This window comes from Anser anser, assembly GCF_964211835.1.
Source record: "Anser anser genome assembly, chromosome: 3".
Lineage (NCBI taxonomy): Eukaryota > Metazoa > Chordata > Aves > Anseriformes > Anatidae > Anser > Anser anser.
Window position 1 is genome coordinate 56,031,390 of NC_139722.1, and position 18,094 is coordinate 56,049,483.

The following is an 18,094-nucleotide window of genomic DNA, read 5'->3' on the forward strand; positions in this document are numbered from 1 at the left end:
TGAGACAAAGAACACCGAGACTGTTAAAACTTGGTTTACACATAAAGCCTGAATGTTGAATATTTTACATTACTTTCACTTTTTAAAAAAGATGGCTTTTCCATACAGATGTGTATTCTATATGTAACATATGAAACCATCATAAATCTTATTGGTGAGGTACTTTCCTGTTCTAAAGATGAACAATATTAATGCCAAAGTACATAAGGGTAAGAAAAAATGGAGAAGTGTGGTATTCGTGAAGTGCCTGTGGCACTGTTCAGACGAGAGAGCGGGAAAGTGAAGGAAACACTGACACAAGGGACCTCACGCTCCGCTAAAACTGGCTTTGCAAGCCATTGGAAAGAAAATCCGAACAGAAAACCACCCTCAGCAGGTGGACATGGAGGGGCAGCTTGGGGATTGATGACAATTACTCAAATTTGCTACTAAAACTGACACCGAGTCCTCCACAGGAAACTATTCTTGAGCAATGAGCTCCTGTATGGTAACGTGTAACAGTGGGGCTGGTGTTTACAATATAACTCAGCATTTTCCCGTGAGGAACCTTCCTTCCAAAAGCTACCCTAGACTTGCTCTGGCCTCCCCTAGGCCTGCCAAGAACTCCTCACGCTGCCCGGGCTCGCCCCTTTCCTCCCCTCCCGGCCGGGGCGGTCCCGCGAGCAGCCGTCGGCGGGCAGAGCCCTCCCGGCACCGCCAACATGGAGCCGCCGGGGGGACGCGCCGCCCGCCTGGCCCTCGGCCTGGCGCTGCTCTGCTCCTCGCTGCGAGCGGCCGAGGCAGCGCCGGCCGGCTCGGGGCCCCGCTCGGCTCTGGGTGAGTGAGGCACCGACAGGCCCCGCGGCGGAGCGGGGGCCGGCGGGGGCCCGGCCCCGCGGAGGGGCGGCGGGCGAGGGGGCAGCGGCGGCCCGCGGTGCCCGCCCGGCCGAGGGGAGCCCCGGGAGGGGAGACCCCCGCCAGCCTCGGGGGTCCCCTGCCAGCCCCGGGGGCCCCCTGCCAGCCCCGGGGGTCTCCTGCCAGCCTCGGGGGTCCCCTGCCAGCCCCGGCAGGGCCGGGTGCCCTGGCTGCGGGTCCCATAACCCGCAGCGTACCCCGGCTCGAGGGGCAAGCCCCGTCTGGCGCCTCCCTGCATGTTTTTACCCCAATATAGGCTGCTGCCGGTTTACGTCCCAGCTAGCTGTAACTTTTAGCTAACTGAATGCAGTGCTGTTCAGGTAGGTGGGGGTTAACCAGGGTCTCCAGGCGGTCAGCAGGGTATGCCGCGCTCCAGCCGGTGTCAGGTAAGGTGAGCCGTGCCCTGCCCGCCGTGCGGTGCCCTGCAGCGTGCCCTGCAAACACGAGTGCTGCGCCTGTGCTGCCAGCCAGCAGCGTGCTTTGCCTGGCCTGATTTCCGGCACAGTAACAGCCACAGGTGAGTGCCCTGACATTGTTTGCACGGGATTTGCCGTCCCTGTGAGCACAGACGTCTCAAACCAAGCGCGCAGCAGCGTTCAGGCGTTTCCGCGTCTTGTGCTTGCAGAAGGCGTAGCGTTGTAGATCTGAAAGATTGCTGCTGGGCTTTGCTTCCTGAAATAAAGCTCCACAAGGTCGAGCCGTGTGTTGCCTGCTCTGTTGTTGAGTGAGCATGTGACCTTGGGAAAATCAATTTATATCTGTCCCACTTTCACAACCAGTGCCGCGGATAGACTTGCCTTTTCCAAATGCTTTGAAACTGACAGAGAGAAATTGCTCATGTTTTACATGGAACTTGAAGGCTGCTAGTCTCATACAAGCTTAATTCATCTTGTTCAATATATTCCCGTGCTTTTGAGTGTGTTTGTTTTTTTCCTGAGCGGTGCTAACTGACAAGTGACTAAGAATGTGTCAGCCTAGAAAATACTCAGTATTTAAGGCTGACACACCTCTCTTTGGTAAGAAGCCCGGTCTTTTTGCTGCTGTGGCTGCTAGGGAGAAGCACTTTGAAATCCGCACACATGCTGTTTCGTGTCTTTCCTTCTAGACCATTATCTTTTATAGCAGCCTCCAGCCAGGGAAGGTGTAGAAAAATAATTAAAATTGTTACTCCCTTTCTTTTCAGGTGGTAGAATGGAGAAGTCCCTCTATCACCTCCTCTGCTCTTCCATTTCCAGATTGCTATAAATGAAAAGGAGCTCCATATTCCAGCCCCTACCAACCTCCATTTTTTTTTCTGCTGAATTGTTGAAACCAATGCCTCTGCTTCTGTTTTCAGTTTTTCTAAGCAGACTGTGTGAAGTAGTCTTATCAGGAATGCACCACTCATGCACACTTATCAGGCGGGATAATCAGCAATTTGTTAAATTCATTCTCCTTTACAAAACTTCAAAGAGGAACAGCAGTAGAAAAAAATGGAGCAAGCATGGGGTTATCCATGTGTATCCAGTTCACATTTGCAAGTTGTAATCAGAAAGTCACAGAACTACTATATATTTTTTAAGTAAAATACTTGCACTTTTTTGAAGTCAATGTCAGGGATTCCTGTTCAACTTTAGATTCAGCTAATTATTTTTTTTTTCCCAGGCTATATAAGGAATGGGATTCTTAGAAGCCTGGTCAGAAATAATGCATTTTCTTTAATCTTTATTTTCTGTAAACAGGACAGTTCTGGCATGTATCTGATCTGCATTTAGATCCGACTTACCACATTACCCCTGATCGCACCAAAGTTTGTTCTTCTTCCAAAGGAGCCAATGCCTCTAACCCAGGCCCTTTTGGAGACTTTTTGTGTGATTCTCCTTATCAACTTATTTTGTCAGCATTTACATTCATGAAGGATTCAAAGCAGCAGGCTTCTTTCATGATTTGGACTGGGTAAGTAAGTGTTTAAGTCACTCTACAGTTAAAGCTTTTAACAGCTGGATAGGCATATAGTGCAGTAATTCACAAGTTTATATTCACACCAACACATCCTCAGTTTAGTATCTCACAAATGCTACTTTTAAAGAGTCTCCACTTGTCTGAGTAGCTAATAAGTGGAAGATTGAGTATATAAGGCCTCAGGAAGAGATTTTGATCCCTGTAACCATTTGTGGGTTTTGTTGGACTGTTCACTGTGACATGTGCCACATGACTTTATTAGTGCAAGTTAATAAACGTGCTGCGGGGAGGGTGGAAAGTAGAAAAATGAAAGCAAAAGGAAAGGTCAGAGGAATAACTGACTGGAATGAATTATCATGGGAGGCACTGTATTTTTTTCTTAAGGTCATTAAATATAAAGTGGATATCTTTTTAGATGTCCTTTGACAATATATTAGGTAGTGGGTTCTGTAAGATGTATCTAGAATCAAGCTATATTATAGCTTATGACTTCTAATCTTAAACTCTTTGTTAATAAAACCTTCTCTTTTTTCAGAGATAGCCCTCCTCATGTTCCAGTGAAAGAACTCTCGACAAAGCTCGTCATTAACATCATTGGCAATATGAGTTCTACAATTCGTAGTTTCTTTCCAGATCTTCAGGTTTTCCCAGCCTTGGGAAATCATGATTACTGGCCACAGGTAAAACAAATACAAAATCTTTTTAGGTACCATGTTGAGTGTCTTTCTAACTCCTCAGAGGGCAAGTGTGGGGAAAAAAAAATAACAGTGAAATTTGTATAAATGTTATCTGGAAACAGTATCCCAGGGTTCTCTGATTAGCACTTCAAATGATAAATAAATAATTCCAATCAAAAATACAAAGTACATTTCTACGTGTTAAGTTACCCAACCAAATGTTGGTGTCAGGTAAAATCTGTACGTTGCCTGAGGTAACGCAGATTTACTGTTAACCATTCGTCTCCTTGTGGCTTAGAACCACCAGGTCTCATCAGTGTGTCAATACACACTTTTTCTTGCTATGTAAGCCATACATATGTGTAAGTCGGGTGTGTGTGCAATAGTTTAACGTAACAGAGATAACATCCTTAGTGCATCTGGCAGCATGTGGTAAAGTTCAAGGCATGCTGAAAGACCAGCTGGAAGTCTACCTGTGGACATTAATGTTTTTTTGTTTGTTTGTTTGTTTTTATCACACTGATGGAATAACTTTTGTAATGTTCCCATAGTTTTGCCACTACTATTAAAATGTGTCTTTCTTTCTTTCCTTATTCAAAATTTAGAAATATTCCCATTAACTATTTACTGGATATGTGGGCCATTGCAGCTGAGGACAGTGCTTCTTTACAGTCAGTGATCTGTGAATATTTTTCTTGGCATAGCACAAAAATAAACAGTTGCTTCATTTGTCCTTTAAAGCATATTGCAAGGTGATCTGGCAGTGCACAGGACCGAGAAACAAATTCTGTCATTGGATCTGAGGGGATCGGAAGGGATGTTGAGCAGGTCAACTAAAACAATTTGATAAAGGCTTTTGTTCCAGCCTTCTGTGTTATTTAGGCCTATCGTGGGATATGTGGTATGGTAGATGGCTTTGGTATAGTAGTATCATTGCCTGTAATTAGTGACTCCTAAATCAGGGGATATTGGAGAGGGAAGAGGGCAACGTGAGAAGGAAAATCAGAGCTAAGCAAGTAGCATAGCTTGGAGCTGTGAGTGCCCAGACCAAGCTGGGACTGGAGAGTTTTGTGGTCTTAAGCTTTTAGGATAGCTTGAGCTTGTCATGTGCATTCACAGGAAACAAAGTTAGTTCACCAAAAACTACTGATGATTTGGTAAATACCACCTCAGATGAAGTTTAACTCATTGTATTATTTTTATTTTAATTAAAAAACAAAAGTTAGCAGAGAATAGTTGTCATTCAGCAGTCTCCTGTGGTATAAAGGAAAAAAGCTGTATACAGTAACCCCATAACAAAGATACGAATCCACATGGCAGACACTGACATTTGAATGTAGTGACACTTTTTTGACAAATATGAGTTTTGTTTGTGAAATTAAGTTTGAAGGTAGAAAAAAGATGGTCAGCAGGGGCAGCTGGACAGCAAATAGCGTTTTGAAGCAGGCTGCCTATTGGAGTAACTGTTGTAGTTTTGTGTCCAAAACCACACGAGTATTTTTGCGGTGCTTTGCTTCAAAATGGCAGACTCCACTAATGCACAGAACTGGCATACTTTTCTGTTACTGTTGGAAAAAGACCATGGGACCAGAAATTCCCCACTATGAGGTTGTTGGATTTTTTTGCTCTTGAAGACATTTTTTTTTTCTTGTGGACGTGCTTGGCAATATGTACCATAGACTGGAAGTAATGTGGAGCAAGCCACACTCCGTAGGCTGTTCCAGAGGCCTACACACTGTTCCTCCACAGCTGTGGAGGCTGTTTGCTTACTATGCGCCAAATAATTTTATTGCTTTCTATTGCATTCTGACCTATCCATCATAATGATTTCACGGTCTTGGATGATTTTTCTTGCAGAGCCTATTAAAAATACTACTCAGGTTAATCAACCACTGGGATACCTTTTAGATTTTTTTACTGTGACCTTGGTCTTTCTGCATAGTCTTACTTTGTTTCACATTCTTGACCCTGCTTACAACAAATGCCTTAACTGCTGCCTGATCCAAATGTTCACAGAACACTGATTTGCCTTTTAGAGCCCAAGACCAAATCACCTTCAGTCCATAACATGGCCTCTTATCTGAGATCAGACTTTGCTGTGTCTTAGTGACTTAACTCTGGCTGAACTGGTATGACTCAAAGCTTTCTTAGTAACCAATATCCGTGCATTACAAGCAACAAATGTCTGAACAGACTACTGATTGCACTACATCTAGACAGAGACTTAGTGCCTAAGCCTCTAATAAAGTAAGTTTGGTTTCAAACATCTTAAAAAGGTCAAATTCTATGTTTAAGAAAACATGCACTGTAATAGTGTTCCTATTTTTTGACCTCTGATTCTTTTTTTTCCTAGCATTAAAGATCGAAGCAGGTATTTTAGGAAAGGCAAGGACAAACTGGAATCTCCTTGTCAGTGTGAGATGGGAGCATGGCTCTAATCAGGCTGTGGCACTTGGGCATTGCTTGGCTCGGACCGAAAAGTGCTGCAGTCCTTATTAGAGCTGGTGTGTGAAAACATTGAAAAAACTTTTCTTCTACATTTTAAATCAGAACTACAGGATATCGTGGAAATACTGATTAATCACATTGAAATATTTCTGAGGGCTTTAGTGGAATTTCAGGGAGCTATGTATCCCAAGTTGTGTGAAAAATTCACCTGCTATATAAGAAACTTGGGTTCAAGCTTCTCCTCCAAGAGACTGTATTTTTAGAAGGTAGTCTGTGAATCTTTGGTTTACAGTTTTACAGGATGTATGGTTTTCTACTTAGCTGTGCTCCTAAGGCTTGAAATGTTTCTGGCATTAGTTTAACAATGCATTAACATTGTTAATGCTGTCAGTTCTAAGATTGGGATTTTCTTCCTGATCAGCAATACTGCATGGTGAGAAGTTTTGTTGCTTTCTGATGTGCTACCTGGTGATTACTAGTTACACTTATGTATTATGGCAGAAATCAAGTGGGATGATAAATTAATTTTTTTTTGTATGTGTGTCTGAATGATAAGACTTAGGCAAGTTCTGCTGTCTCACAGGATCAGCTTCCTGTAACCACCAGTGAAGTTTACAATGCTGTAGCAGATTTCTGGAAGCCTTGGCTAACTGATGAAGCAATCAGTACCTTCAGAAGAGGTAAAGTATGTCAGTAATACATCATAAAGCTAGGGCTTAGAGAACTAATGATTCTATAGATTTGTCCCTTTTGTTTAGCTTTCTCACAGAATGAATTGTTACAGTGGATGATCTAGAATCACAGAATGGTTTGGGTTGGAAGGGACCTTAAAGACCACCCAGTTCCAACCACCCTGCCAAGGGCAGGGACACCTCCCACCAGACCAGGCTGCCCAAAGCCCCATCCAGCCTGGTCTTGAACACGTCCAGGGATGGGGCATCCACAGCTTCTCTGGGCAACCTGTGCCAAGGCCTCACTACCCTCTGAGTGAATAATTTTGTCTTTACATCTGATCAAAATCTCCCCTCCTTTAGTTTAAAGCCATTACCCCTTGTCCTATCACCACACTCCCTGATAAAGAGTCCCTCCCCAGCTTTCCTGTAGGCCCCCTTTAGGCACTGGAAGGCCACTATAAGGTCTCCCTGGAGCCTTTTCTTTGCCAGGCTGAGCAACCCCAACTCCCTCAACCTGTCCTCTTAGTTGTCCCTCTGCACTCTGTCTCTCCTCTCATTGTCCCTCTGTTCTCGTCTCTGGTGAGGCCACACCTCAAGTACTGTGTTCAGTTTTGGACCCCTTACTTCAAGAAGGACATCGGGGTGCTGGAGCTTGTCCAGAGAAGGGCAACGAAGCTGATGAGGGGTCTAGAAAACAGGTCTTATGAGAAGCGGCTGAGGGAACTGGGGTTGTTTAGTCTCTAGAGAAAAGGAGTCTCAGGTGAGACCTTATCGCGCTGTACAATTACCTTCATTGTACAGGTCATAGCGAGGTGGGGATCAGGCTCTTCTCTCAAGCACCAGGAGACAAGGTGAGGGGAAATGGCCTCAAGTTGCACCAGGGGAGGTTTAGGTTGGGTATTAGGGTAAATTTCTTTACTGAAAGAGTTGTGTGGCATTGCAATAGGTTGCCCAGGGAAGTGGTTGAATTGCCAAACCTGGAGGTCTTCAAGAAACGTGCAGATTGAGAACTTAGTAGTGTGGTTTAGTGGTGGACTTCAGTACTAGGTTAAAGGTTGGATTTGATGATCTTGGAGCTCTTTTCCAACCGGAATGATTCTATGATTCTATGATAGGAGGGGTGCTGCAGCCCTTTGGTTATCTCTCTGGCCCTCCTCTGGACTTGTGCTAATAGATCCATGTTCTTCTTGTGCTGGGGGCCCCAGGGCTGAATGCAGTGCTCCAGGTAGGGTCTCACAAGAGCAGAGTAGAAAGCGAAGATCACTTCCCTTGATCTGCTGGCCACGCTTCTTTTGATGCAGCCCCGGATATGGTTGGCTTTCTGGGCTGTAAGCACACATTGCTGGCGCATGTTGTGCTTCTTATCATTAAACACCCCCAGGTTCTACTCCTCAGGGCTGCTCTCAATCCATTCTCTGCCCAGCCTGTATTTGTGCTTGGCATTGTCCCGCATTGCCAGGCACAGAGGTGAGACTGACTGGCCTGTAGTTCCCCGGGTCTTCCTTTTTTTTTTTTTTTTTTTTTTTTAAATCAGGCTTATTTTTCCCCTCTTCCAGCCAGTGGGAACTTCACTAGACTCTCGTCTAGTGAAAGACGTCTACTTATCAAATATGATGGATGGCAGCTTAACAATAATGCTTCTTCTGGAAGAAAAATGCTTCTTCTGGAAGAAGTTACTTAGCTTTTTGAATATCAATGCTTGTCTTCAGGGTACATTTGTTCTCCTTTGCAATAGTCATTACTGCTTCTTGTAACATGGACAGTTTTATTGGCTTTTTACCAATACTCATAAAGTATCTTATTGCCTTCAGGACCTCATAAAAAGTACATTTCTAGAAAAAGATGTATGATGCACAAGAAGAGTTAAATTTGGTTGTACAGTAATTGATGACATGGTGTTTCTGTTTTTATTACTGTATGGAATAGGCATATATTTCTTCAGATTATAGTAGTACATAGTCTTGGTGATTGTATTGTTAATTACATCATGTTTGTATCCAACTTACTAAACTGGGAAAATAAGAATATGCTAATTATGATTTTTCTTTTTAGCAAAAGACTGAAAAATTCAACCCAATTTCCAGACGTTAGGGATTTGGAATTTTAATTTGTGTTTTGTGTCCTGAATAAGAAGGACATCTGGGTAAGAATGGAAGTAGGAATTCTAATAGGAAAATAAAACTCAAAGGAACAGATCTTACGTTAAAGTATATTGTTACAGTTCTATTGTCACGGCTCCAGTGAAGTCCATGAACTATGAAATTGCACCCATTGAAGTTCTGTATGACATGCTCTTAATTATGTTCTAGTCTAAAGCTAAATGAGTTTCAAAGTACAAGGCTACTAAACTCAAACAGTTATTTCCTGGACAAACCTATGTGTTTGCAGTGTTTTAAGAAATGTATACTTCTAACAATTACTACATCTCTGTGGTAGAAATGTTACAGGGCACTTCTTGTGTGTGAATTGGATAATTGCATATGGAAACAAAAACAAAGGCAATTACAGGCAAGAATTCATAAAATATTCAGTGTCAACTTTTCCTACTAAAATATTCCTGAAAACAGATTCTTAAGATGTTCTGTTATGATCAGGTGATACATAGCTTGATGAAACACATCCTATTTTATTAGAAAGAAGAAGACTGAATATGTTGTTGGTCTGTACTTTGATTCTAAAGTTGTGCTTTGAAGCCTTTCTTTTTTCAGATAATGTTGGTCTTACTTTCACAGGTGGCTTCTACACACAGCTGTTTGAATCAAGCGTTGGCTCTCAACCACTCAGGATAATCAGTTTGAACACAAACTTATATTACAGCCCAAATAGTGTGACTGTGAATATCACAGACCCAGCCAACCAGTTGGCCTGGCTGGAGGGAATATTGGAAGCATCTTCACAAAAGCAGGAAAAGGTAGGGGTTGTGAACAGAACCCATTGGCATTATTAGTTTAAACTTTGAAGAAAAGAAGAAACTAAGAAGAAAAGTTTAGATTTAGAGCTTAGTGATACGGTTTAGTGGAGGACTTGTTAGTGTTAGGTCAGAGGTTGGACTAGATGATCTTGGAGGTCTCTTCCAACCTAGATGATTCTGTGATATAAATATGATTTTAGAATAATATTAATGTTACCAAAGAGATGGAAAAAATCACAGTTTCATTTGCATTAATAATTCTTTGTTGAATGTGCACATTGTGTACATACTACAACAATTAATACAGTAATTGAATATTCTTTCTCAAATAATGCAGTAAAATACCTTTTCTCACTTATAATGTAAAATGCCATAGGAGCCAGAAGGAAAATACTTTAACTTTTGTTTCTGAATCTTTTTACTCAAGCCTTCAATTTTAAAATGTGCACCCATGGTCTAAGACAAAAGTTAGTGTATTTCATTTACATTGTTATGTAATTTTGAGTATGAAAATTAGATATTAGAAAAGATTTTGACAACCACAAAACTTAACCAAGCTTCAGTTTGAGTGCTATAATAATAATAAATTGCCTAATAATTCTCAGTTTTGAATTGGGGTTATAACTTGTTGCTCATGTTTATTGATTTGTGTGGGGATTGGATCATCAGCTGACCAGGAAAAGTGTTTAGTTTGAAACATGTTAACAGTTGTTGTTTTTTTAAATATTATATTATAGTGGGGGGAAAGGAGATCTTCCCCTTCCTTGTTCCGTTGGAAGCCAGTCTCAGTCTAAACAACAGACTTACAGAAAGATTGTAATTAGTTCTTCTATGTTTATGCTGAATATCTGACCATTCCCTATAATATTCTAACACCAAACTTTTTTGCTATTCCCTTGAGGTGCCAAATCATAAGTCTTGCCCTAGTTAACTTACATTTTCATTTGAAACAATTGAACACATTTTTCTTTGCCCTAAAATCATGCAGAGAGTTAGCAGAACTTTCTTCAAGAATGCACTAAGAAAAAACTATTTTTGTCATTATAAATTTAAACATACTTATTCATTGTATTTTGTATAATAAAACTGCTGTGATTTCTGGCTTTCAGAATGTTATTTCAAAGATAGCATCAGAATAAAATTGTGTTAACCTTTTCTAAGTTAAAGCTAAAACTATCAGTTTCAAGGGAAGATGCTAATTGTGTTTTCTCTATCTAATTTCTTAGGTGTATATAATAGGACACGTACCAGTAGGATACTTGCCATACGCAAGGAATACTACAGCTATCAGGGAGTATTACAATGAGAGACTAGTGAAGATTTTTCGCAAATACAGTAGTGTTATTGCTGGGCAGTTTTTTGGCCACACACATAGAGATAGTATCATGGTCCTCCTGGATGAAGAAGGTAATGATGCTCATTGAATCCTTCATCTTTTCCTTTTTGATTAAAAGCAAATTAATGTTTTCTTACATGGTGTTACCCGTCAGTCGGTGTTGTAAATAACTGAAAAATGAAATTGTGATATTCTGCTATTTATCTACAAAAGTTCAAGCCTCACACACTTGCAGATTTTTTCCAAAGAAAACCTTGCAAGAAGACTTTTTTTCTGAAGTTTGAAGAGACTCTGCAGGCTTCCTATATTTTTAATGAATGCTCATGCCTAGACAAGAATTTCTACTCTTTCCTCTCCACTTTCTCAGTGACACAGGCAAATTGTACTAGCCAGTTGCTATTGTGTAATGTGTCAAAGGGAATGTTCTCAGGCCAACTAGACATGCTCTGTGTTCTTGTGTTTCCTGCATCATTACTGTGCCTCTCTGCTGAGTTCCCTGCTGCTTCAAAGTTAATTAAGATAGGGGTAAGCAGGAGGCAGGGGAATGAAAGTCTCTGCTTGTTGCACCTCTTAGATCAGCTAATTTCCCTTCAAGAAAAGCACCCAGGTTTGAAAAGTTTGTTTATTGCTTTGAAATCCCTTAATTTTAAGTGTGGATATTTCTGTATGAAGCACTCTTACATCTCTAGCAGAAGATCTCTAACAAGTAGCTAGTTAAATACTTGTGTCTACAGCATAGTGAGGAGTCTACTGCTTTGGTTTACACAAAATATTCCAATATTAATTGGCTCCTTATCTGTGTTTGTTTTTATATGAACTCATAAAAGCAATGCCCAAAATGCGGACTGGGATACCAGAGTTTTAAATGACTTACCTTCTTGCATACCGTTAACATGGAATTAATGTCCAAAATCAATCCAACCCAAGTGAAAGAAATGGCCTTTAATACGCTCAAATGGTTTTCAGAACAGTCTTACACATGCATGTTTTTGTACCTTGTCCCATTTGTGCATGAAATCATCACCTCTACTGCAAATTTCACTGAGAATAGACAGAACTTGATGCATTCTCATTACAGTTTCCATGTGCAAGTAACTGCTTCCAGAGTATTTTAATAATTTTGCATATTTTGACAAAATCCAAACAGTGAAATTTCACGTAGCGTGGTACAGTTTGTGTTTATCTGTACAGTTTTAGGCTGTCCTCTCTTTATGTCATTTTTCTTTTTGACAAAATTTCAGAGAATTCAAGATAAATATAATACTATAGCCAACATCAGGATACTGAGATACAGAGCTCGGTGTTATCTCTTCTGGAAGTATTTACTGATTTCTAGGCTTTAAAATCTTCTTGTCATTTGTGGAGACTGGCCTTGTGATTTCACCACCATGATGTTGTTGGAGAAAGGAATGGTTAGGGTTTCTTTTGTTACACAGAGAACCTCTCAATACTCTTACCTGCATATTCTGCCTATTAAAACTTCTGTATGTCCTCATGTTTCAGTTACTGTACAGATCAGTGTTTACTAACTAGATTCTGGGCTGGTCTAGATGAGTGAAGTCAGAGTCAGTTTATGATACCCTGGTGTTTCTAATGACATTATAAATACATGAAGAACAAATACATAATGCAACATGTAAAGTGTAGCATGAGGAAAGCTACTCAAAGTTCTGGATATTTCTTCAGTAGAAGTATACAAAGTACAGAGGCCTTACCTGCAGGCAAGACCATTTAGCACTTGGATAGTTGAACTGGTGTGAAGCCTCCAGTATAGATAAACTTCCACTGATAAGCAGTGGAATGTGGGTACACAGATTTTGGTCCATTGAATGGAGATAAAGGAATTCATAGTGGTGTAACTAATCCAGGGTAAAAAAATTGCTGGTGTTCCTAAGCTTCTCGCTCTAGTTCTTGTTGTGTTGGTTCTCCATAAAAATATGTTTGAGAAAGAAATGATTGAAAGGTAACTGTTTCCTCTGCTCCCTTTTCCTGCAGAAAAGCCAGTAAATTCCTTGTTTGTGGCACCTGCTGTAACCCCAGTGAAGAATGTATGGCAAATGGAGTCCAATAACCCGGGTGTCAGATTCTATCAATACGATCTTCTCGATTATAGCTTGCTGGTAAGTAAGGCTTTTAAAGCATTGTTTAGGACTTAAATATTTAAATACACTGTCACTAAAAATTACAGTGAGATGTCAGCCTTTGTAGTATTCTGGTAATCGGTGGAACTTTGGTGCTTACTGTTATTTTTCTTCTTGGGCAAAGAAGATGAAATCTGAAAGAGAACTTGGTCAGTCTGTCTGGCTGCAAGACTACCCAGTGCTTCCTGTTCTCTGAACATTCCTACGATGTAGAATCAAAGATGGTCAGAATTTTTCTGGGCATAATCCTGAAACTGTTTGCAGGGAGTTCAGCTCTGCAATGGTGAAGAAGGTTCATACCAGCTATTATTAGCTTGTTTACATACCAGTGTTGTTTGCTGGTGATTGCCTGAGCTTTGGGAGGCACGAAGTACTGCTACAGGGTATAGAAGAGCAGATGAAGAAAATCACACTTCTAGCCATGTGATGCCTTTCATAATCATGCAGCTTCCTATATAGGGTTTATACTTTTAATAGGAAATTGTAAAGACTCTTTAAAGGAGAAAACTTAGAATACTTCTGTAGTCTTTGTTTTTTTTGGAGATATAGTGAATCCTGTATGGTAATTTTGGCTCCGAGTAACTCAGACATTCTCTCAGTAATTCAAAGTAAAATCTTGACCTTGCCGAGTTCAGTGACAGCACATCCTGTGGCTTGACTGAGACTGGGGTTTCCCTCTGGAGATCTGTGCTAATGTTGTCTGCTTCTTTCCTGTGCAGCTTTCATTCCTGTATCTCCATCTCTCGCTTTCCTCTGAATTCTCCCTGGGCTGTTCTTTTTCTGTCCATTCTGCCCCTCAAGCAGTGTCCACAGAAAAGAGTTCTGGATTTTACCCTTTTGCCCCAGACTCAAGCCAGACACGAGCATAGTGGAGTTTGGTTTACAGTTTGGATAGGAAAGACTTCTAACAGTGCCTCTGCTGCCTTTTGTGTTTCCTTTTTCTTCTCCCCATCCCCCCACCATTACCACACTGCAAGTACCAGCTTTGGGTGTAAGCCCAGCTCTTGGGGTGGGACGTGACCTTCTATTCATTTGTGAATAATGAGGAGTGACAGCTTCCTAATCAATATATCACTCTAGAGACTTAATGAAGCAGGGAAGAAAGCAATACAGCCATGCCTATTTTTTCTTTTTTTTTTTTTTCTCCAAACTGTAGGATCTTTGGCAGTTTTACTTGGACCTCAGAGACGCCAACAAGAAAAATGAATCGGACTGGAAATTAGAATACATCCTGACTAAAGCTTATGGTATTGAAGACTTGAAGCCTGAAAGCTTATATGAAATGGCCAAGCAGTTGTCTGTGCCACGCAGCAAGCTGTTTGAGCAGTATTACAATAACTTCATTGTCAGTTATGACAAAACCATTGTCTGTGAAGAGGGGTGCAAGACCTGCCAAATATGTGCAATCCAATATCTGGATTATTCCTCATACACAGATTGTATCAATCAGGAAGCAACGTGGAGATGAAGTCTCCAATGCAATGTATGCCAATATTAACTTGAGCCTTTGATTTAAAAAATCTGATCATCCTCTTGCTCAAGCGCTGACATGCTGCCAGGGAACCTGTGGGACTTGCCTGAATTTCAGGGGAGTAATAAATCTTCCTAGATTTTTCTTCTTTTAACCATATTTTCCTTCCACATCTAAATAAAAGTTTATTGGCTGTGTAATAGTGGCCAGATATTTTGCTGTTGTTTCAAGTGTCCTGTGCACCCCTGTAACAGGCATCAGGATGTATGAGAAAAGAAGTTACTCAGTTCTTTGGAAATCCAAGTTTCTTATCAGGGTGTATAAATGTAGGCAATGCCATTCCAGGCATGAGAATTGTATGGGGGTGGATTTCAGCCATCTGCTGCTGCGATTTACAAAGTGAAGTCTGCAGAACCTCTGTTTGCTGAGGCTGGAGTGCAGTTACCTTTTTGATGTGATGCCAGTATTAGGCATTTCTGTCCCTGTGCCAAGTTTCCTTTTCTCTCTTATCCTCTTAAATTCACCTCTGTTCAGGGGCATATTTTAACAACAGCATGAATGTGACTTAATGGATCACAAACCTCCAGCCTGAAAATACTTGAAAATACTCAGTACACCTGAGTGTACTTTCAGAATGTGATTATCTAGCACCAAGTGCTTCTTTCCTGTGATAGGCCTGTGTATATTGGTGCTGCTGTCAAGCAGTCAGCTGGCATGAGATTTTGCAGCACACTACAAATCAGGTTTAAATTAATCAATATCAGTAATTAGACATAGCTAATGTGCAATACAGGCAAACATGCACTAACCATTATATTTCTTGAGTTTCTCAGGTTTCTGTGTTTCATAGAGCACTTGGGCACTTAATGCAAAGCTTATCACATGTATCAATTTACAAGTGCACAAACCACTTCTTGGGACTGTGATGATATATTAAGAGGATAATTTATCTAGTGCATACAATCAAGAATGATCGTTACTATTTTTCTGTCTCATCAAGAGTCATACTTTTAGAAACTTTGGTCAATATAATATCATATAGACTCTATTGTAGAAAATATAACTCCAGAGTAATTAGGCTGTGGCAGTGGTTACGAGACAAATCCAGTTGCTAACTGTTTATTTTCATGAGATTAAAGTCTTTATTGTAGCTGTTGAGGAATTTTCTGGTTTTGTTTCCATCCAATCTTGAAATACTTGGAAAATCTGTCCCCATATATTCCACTAAGTCTATAGTGTTCATAATTATAGATGCAGATACTTCAGATTTGTCACGCATCAGTCATCGGCAGAGGAAATGGCTGGTTTGGTAAATTTGCATTCAGAAACAAAATCCTCCTGTGGCAACTGTGTTTAGAAATGCCGTTAATGATGCATAACAGGTAGTTGTACTGTATTTTCAATTTTGTTCTCAAAGAAGGTACATGGGCATGTAAACTCTTTAGAGACATCTATTCTGGCTAATCTTGAATGTATCTGGATATGTAAATAGTGTGAGTTAACATGGGTTCCATGCAGACTGTCACTGTGAGGAAGTACAAGAAAGTTTCAGTGGTATATGTTGATGATTCCCTCTTTGTTGGATGTGTTTATTGTTTGGTTTTCTCATGGTTTGGTTCATTAAAAAAAGCCTGTGTTACCAGTGTCACTTCTCCAAGGGCAAACAAAGTTATGGGTGGATAGCGTATAGACAATTACAGCTGACTTTGCTCCAATTTGCCAGATGGGTTTTGTTCAATTTAGTTTTGTGCTTTGAACAACTGTCTCTCTTACTGGTTTGTTTTTGTGCTTTCTCTGACTTCTGTTTAAACTTAATACCTACAAACCATCCTGGAAACGTGCAATAAGAATTACCTAGTTACATTCTCCCACTAAGGATATTTTTATTGCTGAATCTTAAGGAGAACTGAACCATGTAGCAGATTAGTTACAGAGCTCTGGTATGCTGTTGATGAGTTCTTGGGCTTCTTGCTTCCTACATTATTTCTTGTCTCTGTGTATGTCTGTAGTTATTATTTAGTGAGCATAAAAAAAAAAAATAAATGCCTACAAATGTCTAATAGCAATCTATGATCTGTTTGTTTGTTTGTTTTAAAAACATAAATGCTGACTTTATCTGGACTTTAGATGAAGCCAAGTCCTGGATGGCACCAGCCAAGGAAGTTGTTTTTGTTTCAGCCAGAAGGACATATCCCCTAAAGAGTTATATATTTAGCTAGGGGCCATCTACTAAGAGGCATCCAGTTATGCAGCCTGGCATTCTCTAATTCTCTTATACGTAACTATATTTATTCAAGTGCAAATGGAACTGGCCAAAAAAGATCCAGGAATATGTTTAACTGCATCATCTTGTAATTTGGACATAAAACAAAGGGCTGTTAAGAATGTTACACTGTAATAAACATTAAAAAAAAAATCACACAAAGAACTTAAATGTCACCTGTGTTAAGGACAAATAGAGGGTGATATTTTTGTTTCAGGTTCATACTTCATTCCTCCATGGATCTAAGAATGTTCTAGAGGTAAGTTATCCTTTCCTGACATCAGTTTGTTGTTTTTTTTTTGTTTGTTTGTTTGTTTTTGAAGGAGTCATAACAATTAAACTCCAAAGAGGAATGGCCTGATAAAACTTCTGTAGGCCAGACTCTTGTTTCACATTTCATATTTTGTGTCCCTGTCTTGAATGAAGGATTCGGAGGAATTTTTGTAAGGCCACATGTGACAGAAAGACAAAACACACCACCTAGTGGAGATGAAAGCTTTGAGTTTATCTAGAATTAAACTTGGGACATATTAACAAGGAGAGAAATTTTTCAAATATTCTAGGATATACCTTCTAGTTATTTCTTCTGTAGCAGTGCTGCCATGCTGCACAATTCTTCTGGATATTAAATTGTTTCTGTCTCCTAGAGGCAATGACATTTAAGGGGATCCTGAATCCTGAGGCAGGTGCAGGTCTCAGCCCGCTTCCTGGGAATAAAGAGCTAACAGAAGGGATCCGCAGAGGCCAGCTCAGCTAAGTAGATACGGATGTGATAGAAACAAAAGATCTATGGTGTCTTCTTCCCATTAGTTTCTGTGCTTTAATTCTCTCCTAGAGTTCACTCTCTGAACTTATGTCTACCTTAACAGGTAGTTCAGCCCAATAGGAGCACTTTAACAGCAGAGTTGATGCTGAGAAGCTGATGCCACTGCTGCAGGTTTCATTTGCAACTGGAGGACATCAGATGAACCCTTGAAGTGCACCTCACAGCTGCATTGCATCTGAGAGAGCACTCTCCAAGAGCGTTCTGCAACATGAATGAAAGCACAGTAAGTGGGGACGATCAGTATACTTGGTCCAAATGTGTGCTCCTGATCCAAACTAAAATTATTATTTAGTGCACCCTGAGGTCAACGTTAAATTGCTTTAGATTGAGGCACTGAGTGGTGTCTCGTCATTTCTGTTCTTCACTTGTCAACCTGAAGAAATAGAGATGACTGGAGGAGGTGGGCAATGAGTGAACATACTGTTAGTAAAACTGGTGTTGAACTAAAGTTGTCTGCAGACAGAAATAGATAACTGGGTACATGTAGTCCCTCGTGATCCATTTCCTGTGCG

The 18,094-nt window shown here is 40.6% G+C and overlaps 1 protein-coding gene across 1 annotated transcript; it reads left to right on the forward strand.

The window, feature by feature from the left end:
- The first annotated feature begins 573 nt into the window (after window positions 1–573).
- On the forward strand, window positions 574–16,559 carry SMPDL3A (sphingomyelin phosphodiesterase acid like 3A). Its single transcript, XM_083830646.1, has 8 exons — window positions 574–816; window positions 2,616–2,829; window positions 3,371–3,515; window positions 6,544–6,640; window positions 9,367–9,545; window positions 10,772–10,952; window positions 12,877–13,001; window positions 14,179–16,559. The coding sequence occupies exons 1-8, from the start codon at window positions 702–704 to the stop codon at window positions 14,488–14,490; spliced, it is 1,368 nt and encodes a 455-aa protein (XP_083686772.1). The 5' UTR covers window positions 574–701; the 3' UTR covers window positions 14,491–16,559.
- Window positions 16,560–18,094: the final 1,535 nt, after the last annotated feature.